Raw genomic sequence first — 12,910 nt, 5'->3', positions numbered from 1 at the left:
CATCACCAACAAAAAATCCATAAATTCCTTTTATCCATTCGTTGTCCTTCAGTGTCAAGTTAAAAGACACACAGAGAAAGTCAAGTACATTGGTGTATTTCAAGTGTGACTCCAGGGACGACAATGATGGATTGCCACAACATTTTGTACAGACTTTCATTGTTCATTGTTCAAGGATGATGTAAAGGAGTGAAATATCTCAAAGACTGTTGGATGTATTGCCATGAAATTTGGTACATCCCCTTCAGTTTTAATTGTAATCACTTTGGTTAACAACTGACTTTTTGTCTTAAGGTCAAATTTTCATCCAAGGTTTTTGTCCGAATTCCTCCAGAACTAATGATATTGTCAAGATTCTAAGTTTAATGTGAATTAGCCCACATTATCATGGTAACATGTTAAAAGAAGATGAACATATTTCAGTTTTTCCCACTAGCTTTTTCTTAAAATATCACTTTCAAAGATAATTTTTTAAAAATAGTTAGCCATTTATCATAGACCTATAGTTCATCAGTAAAAGTATATACCTCTCCCAAACCTGTTAGCAAAAGTAAATCCTGTATGACAGTGTCAACCCTGACACTGAAAATGAAAGGTTCCAGTACCATTGCAAAAGTCATGGTTCTCAAAATGTAGCTGTTTTTTCAGTAGGAAAATGGTGCACTTAAATTTACAATCATATATTTTCTGTAATATGTATACAGGACTTTATGTTACAGTAAATGTACAGTAATGTTTCAACAAATCTATGGACAGTGGAACCTCACAGTAGATGTCCCCCAATGGGAGAAGAATCTTCTGGTGTGTTGTATGCAGAACAGTGGGATGTTTCTGAATAGTTTCTGACATGTCTCTATCTATGCAGCTGTGGAATTCATAACCGTTAAGAGCTTGACACAATTTAACAACTGCAAAAACTTCATGCATGTGATGAAGTGAACAGAGAAATAATGCTTAAATGTCCTGAAACATAAGACTGTGCAACTGAGAACATTTGCTGAAATGTAATAAACAGTTGGCATTTGTAGGAAACAAACAGAAATGTTTTGTTGTGCAGAAGGACTAATGTTGTAGACAGTGTCAATATTATTTTGAAACTATCATTTAAAATGTATTACACTGGACATTTAATGTACAACAGGAATTTTTTTCCATCTCAGTTTTCAAACTTTCTAACTTAGAATGATGTTATTATTAGTCTTGCCACTTCATCACTCAGCAATGAATAGTTAAATGATAGCATGGAAAAAGGCTCAAATCATCTGTCAGGATTAATGTAGGACTGTGGGTTCCCTGTTCTCATCACATAAGAAAAAAATGTGAGCAACAGCTATCTGCTTTCATCTCTCATTTAGTTTACCATAATCCATTTTGTTCCGTTGTAGTTCTGTCTGCTGGAGACTCTGGTGACAGCCGTTGTTGATGAGATTGGAACAGACTGGATCATCAGGCACAAGACTATAGTAACACTAACAGTGGCCATTGCTGGTTTCCTATTGGGAGTGCCTCTAACAACACAGGTAAGTCCCAAACACATGCAAGAACACAATTACCTTCTTTGCAAACAGTTTGTTTTCTTCCATGGCTTTGACTCCTTTTGGTTTTCTGTGTTTTCAGGCAGGAATCTATTGGCTGTTACTGATGGACAACTATGCTGCTAGTTTCTCTCTGGTCATCATTTCCTGCATCATGTGTATCTGCATCATGTATATTTATGGTAAGGGGGGAAAAGATTTAGTATAGCTGTGGCTCAAATGTTTTTATCCTGTGAATTTTTCTCATATATGACATTTTGCAGTGTCTTAAATATAAACAACAATATAGTCGACGCAATATTGTTACAAAAAAATGCAGACAATGTCGTATACAATTTGGGCTTTTTTTCTGGATTGGTGATTTACTTTTCTTATCTTTATAGATAAGTAGCCAAGCCAGACAGATTGCAAAGAGAGATAGTTTCAGCAGAGCTCTAATAGGGTCTGAAAGCAGAAACAGTCTGTCACCAGAACATCAACAGTAAATGTCAGTCTGTCTGAACCAGCAAGACATTCTTTAACACTTTGAGAATACATGGTTCCTACACTTTTTAATTGGAGTTTCCTTCACTATTCTACACCAAAATTAAACAGTCACAAAAATAAATAGATGGGTGGCTGGATAATTGGATGGATGGATGGACAGATTATTTTGATTATATTGAGATTATATTGTCTCAAGTGTAGATGTATTTTTACAGTCTGTACATAGCACAGTGTGTTGTTGTGTGAAATGGAGTGTTTCATTATTCATTATACCAAATTTCATTATACCAGAGGCGGAGATGCTGATTTTTCTCCACCAGTGGAAGGGTAGGCAAGCACACAGTGCTGCCTTTGGATCTTTTCAAGATGTGCTGAACTTTCCCTTTCCCACCTATTACATCAGTACACCTAAATCAAAAATTAAAACAAAGTTAATTTATATAGCACTTTTTTTAACAACACCATGTTAATCAAAATGCTGCACATAGATAAGACATTGATATAAAGACATATGACAATATGAAAAAATGACAGACAAACAACCAAGAAGGTTGTATGGTTCTAGAAGGTCTATGCCATTTCAAAAGCTCATTAAGGTATTTAAAAATCTTAAAATCAATCCTAAAAGAATATGAAGTCAATGAAGATTGAAGACAATAGGCATCACATGGTCAAGCTTGCGAGTGTAAGAGAGCAGACAATGAGAGATTTTTGTTAAACGGATCTGTTTCAGTCCAGATTACAGTGACGAGCAAATTCATTTCAGCACATTTGCCACAAACTCAGCGTGATATCTGCACTGATATGACCAAGATCAGAAAAATATAAGAAGAAAATGCCTGAGGATGTTATTAAAGTGGTAGCCAGATATCTCCCTGTGGATTTCACTCAGACAGCCATCAGTGCAGAGTTTGTGTTTCAATCTGCTTTCAGATAAAGCAATCTCAGGTAATCCAACTTTAATGATCACCTCAGATATTATGTATAACTTGCTCTTCTTCTGGTAGGTCACAGGAACTACTTCAAAGATGTTGAGATGATGCTGGGCTTTCCTCCTCCTCTCTTCTTCAAAGTCTGCTGGAGATTCATCTCCCCTGTCATTATCTCTGTAGGTGAACACACACGTAGACATACAAACACAGTGGCAAATCGTACTGTTGTCACAGTCTTTTAAGATTTCTTGTTGGTGCAGGATACACACCTACAATGAGTGATTTAAGGGGCACTGAGTGCAAGTTTCTCAACTTTCCTGAGTTGCTGACACATTGTTAGGGACCTGGCCTATTTCAGGGCTGCCATCAACTCTAATCTGTTTGGCTGCTATTGGCACCGTGGCCAGTATAAACCTCTAAAAACAAATCTTTCTGACTAGGAAATGGACACATGCAACTGCTGTCAATGGTATTTCCCAAGCCAGCGTATTAGTCCACTAAGCTGCTGTGCCAACCAAGAAATTCATTGTTGTGGATTACTGGTCAGATTTCAGGCACTATTGTTCTGTCTTTCATTTCATTACACAGACTAATGCCATGCTCTTCAGGGTGTCTGCTAAAACTGTGACTAAACTCACGGCTGTTGGGTACAGTCAGGATTATTTGCAACTTTAAATAAAAAGAAATGGTATATGCTGCTGTCTGCAGCTATTTCACCTGTATAAGCTTTCCTGTGAAATTGTATGGGAAGTTTTTACTTTTCGTAACAGCTGCCATTTGTTTGCATTAATTATGACCATCAATTTATTGATTCTTAATTCTTAATCGATTCCTAATCTTTTTTCTTTATTTATTCATTTATGTTCACAGTCTTAACTGCAGATGATCACATTATGTTTTCTAATTGTTTAAAATAGTTTTTATGATATTTTTACTTAAGCACCTCCCATTAAACTCTAACTTTAAAATACACTACATGAGTTACATGTTTTGAAGGACAATTTTAGAATAGTCTCTGTAGTTTATCCTTAGACCTATTCCAAATATCAGCCTCTACTCATTCCCTGTTTCTCCTCCATCTGTGTAGTTCATCCTGATCTTTACAGTGATCCAATACAAGCCCATCACCTACAATGACTATGTGTATCCTGGCTGGTCTCTGGCAATTGGCTTCGCCATGGCTTTGTCTTCAGTGATCTGCATACCCATCTATGCCCTTTACAAGATATCAAGGTCCCCGGGTGCCACCTTCAGAGAGGTACAGCCTCCTCCTCTGCAGCTCTTTCTCCTCCACAGTTCTTGCAAACTGTGTTCAATTATGTCCTGTTTGCTTTAATTAGTCTAGAAATGTGTCCAGAAACTGACTGGACTCCACCTGTGAAACACTAAACTGACTGAATACAGAAAGGAACACATCTGTGTATTTAAGGTCTCATTCAAAGTATGTAAACAATTACTGACCAATTATGAATTTTTGTATCATTTAACACATGAAGAGAAAGTTTTGCAATTATCTGTTCTTAAATACAACATAGACATGAATAATGTTCATCACAGCCCAACATTGCTTTGTCTAAAGTCTGAAAATTTCTAAAGCATGCCGTATAATTTCAAACCTAATTTGAACATAGAGTGAATTGCCAGTGTTTGAACTAAAGTGTGAAGACTAAGAGCTGTAATCAGTTTAAGAGTAAGCACTGAAGGCAGTTGTGATGTCAGTTGAAGGTGAAGCACCAGACCAAAGTGTGTGCACTGGTGAATAAGCAGTCAGGGTAACCATGTTTTAACTGTTAATGGAGAAGGTGAAAACTTTAAGCTGTAATTTAAAGAGAAAATGAAACCCATTAAAAGGTCAGTTAAGGGACAGTTGCCATAATGCGTGATGAGTGTGTGTTAGGTGTTAGCTGGTGTAGCTCTGGAAACAGATTTCAGATGAAATGTAACATTGACATTTTGTGACATTTTATTTTTAATTTTCTTTAACTAGCATTTTAGACAGGTTACCTTACATTAATAGCTGGTATAAAGCTGGTATATTTTACATTATGCTTCTGATGTAGCGCCTCAGTTGATTTGATGACTGTGGTCCTCTGATACATCCTTCTGGACTCTCTGTCTCTGTGTATCTCAGCGGTTGAAGAACGCATGCCGATCACATCCAAAATGGGGCCCCGCCCTGCAAGAGCACCGGACAGGCCGCTATGCACCTATGGCCTCTGAAGACACCGTGGAGGCTCGTCCCCTCAAGGAAAAAGAGGAATTGAAGGAGGAGTTGAAGGAAGAGGAGAAGGAGAAAGAGAGGAAGGATGAGATCAGCCTGACCATCCAGGGAAGCAACGGCTCCACCAACACACACAACAACCCAAACCCCAGTGCATAGAGGATACCCTGCTCTGTCAGCACTACTGGAAATGGCCCCCGCACCCCACGATCTCCTCAGTGTCTTTCTCCTTTTTCCTCCCTTCTCCTCCATCCTCACCCCACTTTCCCACAGTCATCTGTGGGGGAGATCCCATTCACTGGAGACCTTTACATATTGTAAGGGCTTATTATATCTATCCTAACCTCTTCTGTCTATCTGTGTGTTGTCTCTTGATAAATGGAAAAAAAAAGAAACGAAAGGAAGAAAAAAATTGGATCATCATCCAAAAGATTTGTGTGTATGCTAGGGTGTGTGTGTGTTTGGTAATTTGTTCCATATAATTTAATAATGCAGTTTATTTTTTCCTTTCATTTTTTTTTTTTTTTTTTGCAAAACTTGTTTATGTCATCTTCATATGCAGTTAGAGGTACAGTAGATTGTGAAGCTGCATGTGTTTGTTTTGAGACACACACTGTTCTTTTTTCTGTTGGCTGGGTCTGTTTGAGGATTGGTGACTTTCTAGCAGCAGTGATTTGACAGCTGGTGCTGTGATATAGAGGAGGAGGGTGAACTGTGCCTGTACTAGCCATTTACTGTTTGATGATGCTGAAAAATGGAAATAGGCTCAATCTGTGGCCAGAGAAAGAGGCATCCACACTCATTCACACTCACACTACTGTGCATTTTACAGCACACAGTGACCTCAACCATAGTTGATCTCAGCTCAAGACTAAGCCTGTTGTTGTTATGCTGCTGCTTCTTAAAAAAATCCATAGAACACAATCACTTAGGCCTGAATTTCTGTGGAAATTTCCTCCATTTCTAACATTTTTCCACTAAAGCTGCTTGAAAATTCAGCAGAGAAATATGAGTGACCTTTAACCGTACTGTAACTCTCTGCCTCTGCATTCACACACACACTCACACACACACGTGCACACACACAAAGCATATCTGTTTCCATTTTTTGACAGAAGAGATCCCAGTGCCCATTTCTCAGGGTCCAAACAAAGTTAAACCTTTTGGTTTGTTGTTGTTCCTCACCTGTGGAAACCTTGTCTCGACTTAGGTCGCCTGTTAACACTGTAGGGACTGAAACCACCTCACTGTCAAGAAACATCTACGCAAACACACAAAACAGGTGGATGCAACTCTCAATATAATATGCCATCTCTTCGTAAGTCTTCCAGGCATTCTTTTTTGAGGGAAATGCATCGTAGGATGTGGTCAGTGAAGGCTTGAGGAGATGGAGGAGGTAGTGAAAGGATCGGAGGTGTGTTGTAGTCTCTGTCTCCCGTGGGTTATAGCAATCTGCCACATTCAGGCATGTTACCAAAAACATTCTGTTACAAAAACATCTACCTGCACATGTTTTTGGTAACATATATATCTCAGAGACTGATCTGGTGTCAGTTTCTTACGGTCAGTGGAACCTTTAAAATATTTAGACACTTGTTTTAGCGTTCTGCATCAAGCTGTGCTGTGACTGAGCGAGAGACTGAACGCAGCTTGTTTCCAGAAGAATACAGAATAAATATATAAAATGGATTATGTAGTTTTAAATGTAGCTGTATAGTATTGTTCTCTCAATAGAATTCTCCTTTTTACCTCTCATTATTGTAAAGTAACTTAGTAAATAATTATAAAGACAGCATATGTTTTTTTTTTGTTTTTTTTTGTACAGAAAAACTACAGAATCATAATTAACCATGTTTACCATTCCTCATCTGAGACTTTGTTGTGTTGTTGGACAGGGCTGACAGGAGAGAGAGGTGTCTTTTTAACATGCGGAGTTGGGTATCCCAAAAGTTACTGATTAGAAAGCATCCAGGACAGTATTATAGTAGAGTGATTGCAGAAGTTTATGGTGGTATAACAACAGAACAAATGCATGACAGCTGTCTGAATATCTGTGCCACTTGTTCCTTGTATTTATATTCTAACATGCTCTGTTGGACAGCTGCTTAGGAAGTGAGACGCTTTTATCTTCAGAGGCGAGGAGGATTTTAGGATTGCATCAGGTCGGGCTCTGTTTCGTTGTTCTTGTGTTTTCATGGTTTGTGAGCTGTCAAACCAGAAGGTGAAGGTACAAGTATGAACATGGAACATATTCGCAAAATATACACAACGTTATGATGCATACAGGGCATTTGAATGAGTATACATTTTGCAAAATATGCATATTTTATTTTGTGCTGAGATTTAGTTGAGAAGATGCTAAATATTCACCTGGAGCTAGCAACTGATTAGCTTAGCTTAGCATAAATACTGGAAGTAGCAGCTAGCCTAGCACTGTCCAAAACCTACAGCTCACCAATTAATGTTTTGCTTCTTGGTTCATGAATTTGGTTGTTGCTTGGCAACGTGTTCCAAACAAGCCGCACACAGTATTACATGTGACTTGGTGAGCTGTAATTATGGAATGTGCTCGGAACAGATAGCTCTTTCCCCTCTTTGTGGTTTCATGGTAAGAAAAGCTAAACCATGACTTCTACCAATGTTTTCATTGAAATGACAAGTAACATACATCCCAAAATGGTAAACTGTTGGTTTTACTCATTTAAATACGCCGTGTCTAGTTTCTTGCAGTATTGAACTTTAAGCTAAATCTGCACATTCATTCAGCACCATTTCCTACCACTATCCCTGTCTTTAAAAGTGGATAGTAGTTTTTAACGTGACAGTGCAGTTGCTCCAAGGATCCACAAGATGGGGTAATGCTGACACTCAGGGTAGTAAAGGCACATAGGTCTAAATGGGAACTACATACAAAAAGACACAACACTTCCTCTGGCTGAGAGGACTAAAGAAGGAAGCTACAAAGATTTAGAGTCATTGATGTTAAACACAAAACCACAAATATAGTGAAGTTATTTATAATCACAGTGGTAATTCTGAAACAAGCACACATTCTTACCCAGGTATTCTTCAGGCTTTTCTACTGGAAGCTTCTCAGATCATAGAAAACTATACAGGCTGCACCCACAGATGAAGGTTGGTTACTATATAGCAGTTGGTTTTGACGGTTACTATATAGCAGTTGGTTTTGACCTTGTAGCTCTGATTCATTCCTAAAGTATTCACACAACATATGGTATATTTTGTAATACTGTTGGTTTTATTAAATTACTCCAAAACCAGGTGCTCTATGAAACCATACATTACTACCATCTGCTAATTTAAATATATTGTACTGCTTCTTCTGAGTAGACATTTTAATCTAAGGATTGTTTCCCTTTCTAAATGAGCTTTTAATTGCTGAAAAAGATGAATCTAAATTATTGTTCATAGTGTATACCGGAACAGCTTGTGGCATTGACTGCTTCCTGTTCGTGATTGCCTGTCTCGTGCATTCATGCTGTAGTATGTGAAGATTAGCCATCATGCTATCTTGCTATATCCCAACCCTCTCTGCTTGTTCTGGCCCCTGTCTCTTCCTTTCTTTGTAAAGTAATGTAAAAATTATATAATCGGACTGTGTGTTATGCGTGTTCATAATTGCTTTCATTTTTGGGCTGGGTAAGTGTGTTTTTGTGGGTGTGGGGAGGGTGGGTGTTATTTCATTTTGCTTTTTGATTTGTCATTTCTCTTGTAGTGTAATGTAGATAATATGTTGTGAACTCTGTATGTAGTGGATTAGCTCGTGCTGCTGAGCCTGCTTGTAGAGTAGGCATAGTGTCGGTATTGATGTCAGTGTACCTCTAATCTATCAGAACTAGCCAAGTCCTATTCTGCTAATAATATACAGTATCTTTCAACAAAAAAACCTTTTGTACTAAAAGAAGAGGAAGATAGCTACATATTTTATCATCAGATTTTAACCTCTGTTTATCCATGTCCAACTACACTACTTTTTTTTTTTATTATTTTTAAGTTTTATTCTTAGAAACTTAAGATAAAACCAGCTGATATTAAAAGCATTGCCAAACAAAAAGCTTTGGATCAAAACTTGAACTACAAAGGAATGGTTAGTTTTTACTGTGAATTCTGGTGTAGACTGTGGCTGCAGCTACATGAAGATGCTTTTTAATAAAACCAGTATTACATGTACTTAATGCTATATTTTACACAGTGCAGTGTCAGCAGTCTTACATTGCTGTTGCTCGTTAATATTCTGTGGCCCTTAACCCAAGCAGTTTGGTATTTTCTCTCTAGTTGTTATATAAAATATTACAGATGAGCACAACAAAACACCACAATGATTCAGAATGACTGTATTTGCAACAGGAACCACTAAGTCACATTTTCATTCTTGTGAAGCTCTGATGCATAGAGGAATATCAGTACAGATAATTGTGTTGCATTGCCAGTGGTGATATAAAATACAGGATCTGCATCAGACAAGGATCCAGTTACTATTTTAAATTGATATATTTGTAAATTTCTGATTGTCTAGCTACCAAAACAATAAGATCTGACCCATTTAGCCCTCCATCAAGGCAAAAATAGGTGTGAATAAATGATGCACATCTTTAAATACTAATACCTTACTGAGATGTCTGTAGAGAAAGTCACTATTGTTAGACAGTATAAACCATGTGAAGGTTCTGCCCATGTTTTTACACATATTCACAGCACAACTGCTCCACTGTACTAAAAACAAAACTGTGATTTTATCTTGTTTCTGTGGTTCTCTGTAAATTACAGAACATTACCTCTTGAATTTCTTACTATTGCTCACAGTCTCAAGTTTCAGCACTTTAAAGGAATTATTAGTTTGATGTATAAGTAACAAAAAAAATGTGTAATTTCAATAATAATTTACCCTTCCATTTTGAAAATGAAAAGCATGTAAAGTTAATGTCTTTTTCAGTGATCTGGCTATAAGAAAGGCAGACAAAATGCCATGTTTTTGTCTATGCTGATGTAAATTATTTCACAGGAGACGTAGAGAAGAAAAGCACAAGTGAGAAAAGAGAATTAAGTTCTTCTGGTACCTTCATATCTATCTGTCCGTCTATCTAACCGCATCAGCTCTTCTTGTTCTTCAACCTCTAGGGCCAAAATACATTGAAATGTCTTAGTCCTGTCAGCTGTATATCGCAAACTGTTGAATTACAAAATGGTAAATAAAATCTATTTTAAAGATCAGTGTGTTGCACTGTTGTCAATTGTTAATGAACAGTCTTGTGCCTTGATTCCATCATCTTAATATCATGTACCTAAAACAAAAATATTTTTAGTTGCAACTGTTATTAGCCGCTCTTAGTAGAGACAAATATGCAGTATTTCTTATTTTCAACAATTTAAATACAAAAAAAAAAAAAAAAAAATCTTTTAAAACAACACATTATCAGTGAGCCTTAGGCCACAATGACTCAGTTTACTGGTTGTCCTTCCTTAAACAGCTTTTGGTCAGTACTGACCACTGCAGACCGGGAACGTCCATCACGACTTGCAGTTTAGGCCCAGTCATCTAACCATCACTGTTTGGCCCTTGTCAGTCTCACACTTGGCCGTTTTTGCAGCTTCCAACAAATTAACTTTGGGCACTTAATGTTCACTTGTTATCTAATTTAGCCCACACACTGACAATTGTCATTGTAACGGAATCAATGTTATTCACTATACCTGTCAGTAGTCGAGTTCGGTGTAGTTTGTGGTATAAATTACACCTTACTGTGTTATGTGGGGAAAATTAATCTGACATGAATATTATGTCTTAGTATATGACAAGTTGAAAATTAGAGCTTTAAATAGCATATGAGGGAAATTATGCTTCAGTATAGTGTAACATGAAGTTATGATTGACTATAATATGTCAAGAAAATGAATATATTCCGTGCTATAAATCAAAATATGCTTTAGTGTAATATTTCATGAAAAGTGTGCCTTGGAATAGCATGACTTAAAAATAACGCTTATAATAATATATGGGGAAAATACCTTAGTGCTGAAAATTATGTCACAGCATAGCATGACATAAAAATTATGGCTTAGTATAAAAGTTTATACATTTTATGTTTTAGTGCAGTACTTTCAAAATGATGCCTAGCTATATAATGTGGTGAAAATAACAGCTTAGTATTATAATGGTATGAGAATTATGCCTTAGTATAGTATGGGGTGGAAATTATGGTTTAGTATATGTCATGAAAATTAACAGAGTATGTGGTGAAGTTTATATCATAACATACTATGCATTGATATCTACATCCTGGTGTAATAGTAAATTTCTGCCTGGTAAATTTCTGCCTTAATATATTATGTAGTAACAGTATGGCTTGTAGTGAAAATTGTATTTCCTTTTAGGAATAATTGGTGTTCAGGCTAACTTTTGGCTAAATGCCTTACTATATTAAGTGGTAAAATTATGCAATAGCAGACTACAGCATGCGGTAGAATGATTCCTCTTTACTGTATATGGGAAAAACAATGCCTTACAGTATGTCATGAAAATTATGTCTTTTGATAAAAAATAAGGATGATTATGCCTTATGATTTGCCTTTCACCCAGAGAGAGCTGGGATAGGCTCCAGCAGATCTCTGTGACCCTTGTTGGGAATAAATGAGTATAGATGATAGATGGATTATACCTTAATAGTGAAAATTATACCTAAGAACAAAGACAAAGGGAAGCCTGGGCAGGACGGGTAAAATGGGGAAACACATAAGGTGAAAAAAAGTATACTATAACAAAGTAAAGTATAACAACAAAATAAGACATGAACAATAAATGCATGTTTTTCATGACATACTATACTAAAAGACATTTTTTATGATATAATATATACTAAGTAAGTTTTAGATAACACACTCTATACTAAGCACATTTTTCCATAATAAAAGTATGTTTCATCACATATAGTAAAACACATTTCCATGACACACTATACTAAAGCACAATTTCAATGAAACAATATAGCACATTTCTCATGACAGTATACTAAGATAGATGCATCTTTTATGACATACTATAGTAAAACATTTTTATTCACATAGACATATTGTCCCTGATATGCTAAGGCACATTATTCATGGCATAGCGTAAGTTGGATTTTACAGAACATACTAAGGTACTTGTTAATTACATACTATACTTTTTTTTTATGTAATAACATATAAATTTCTACATTGTGTGAGAGAAACTGATCTCTAGATGGTGAGCAGCAGGCACAGTATAATGAGATTGGGAGCTGGATAAACCCACTTGCCTCTATAATGTCTTCTTTCAAATATTGTTGGAAATGACCTATGACATAAATGGGTTTTATATTTGAGGTATTCCAATGTATGGACAAAACATCCTAAAAAATCAGCTGGGAAGATTGTGCTAAGTTGTTAATTATTGCTGCTGTAGTGTCTGGAACACAGGGATGAAATAAATATGAATATATCTATCTGTCAATACCAAATTGTATTATGTATACATGTAATACAATCTCTGCTTCTAAAGCAGTACAGTATGCACAACTCTAGTAATCTGAAGCCAAATGCACATTGTTTTCAGTAGCTTATAATATCTTTATATCTTCACAAACATTGTGCAAAGTAAGTACAAAATATTCTCAGAGGGTAGCAATGCATGCACAACTGTGATTCTAGTGACACACAAAATCTTAAACAGGTATGCTTCTTCATAGATCTGTGGTCAT

The 12,910-nt window shown here is 36.5% G+C and overlaps 1 protein-coding gene across 2 annotated transcripts in view; it reads left to right on the top strand.

Moving 5' to 3' along the window:
* slc6a9 (solute carrier family 6 member 9) overlaps positions 1–10,406 on the top strand; it is a 70,615-nt gene extending 60,209 nt beyond the window's left edge. For both annotated transcript variants that reach the window (XM_026312714.1, XM_026312713.1), the window contains 5 exons: positions 1,386–1,520; positions 1,618–1,717; positions 3,029–3,129; positions 4,041–4,211; positions 5,085–10,406. In XM_026312714.1, the coding sequence (XP_026168499.1) occupies positions 1,386–1,520; positions 1,618–1,717; positions 3,029–3,129; positions 4,041–4,211; positions 5,085–5,333 (756 nt within the window). In that variant the 3' untranslated portion in view covers positions 5,334–10,406. The remainder of the gene's footprint in view (positions 1–1,385; positions 1,521–1,617; positions 1,718–3,028; positions 3,130–4,040; positions 4,212–5,084) is intronic.
* Positions 10,407–12,910: the final 2,504 nt, after the last annotated feature.

The sequence above is a fragment of the Mastacembelus armatus genome, chromosome 17 (genome assembly GCF_900324485.2).
Source record: "Mastacembelus armatus chromosome 17, fMasArm1.2, whole genome shotgun sequence".
NCBI lineage: Eukaryota > Metazoa > Chordata > Actinopteri > Synbranchiformes > Mastacembelidae > Mastacembelus > Mastacembelus armatus.
Note: the sequence above shows the minus strand (reverse complement) of the source record. Positions and strands in the feature narration are given on the sequence as shown.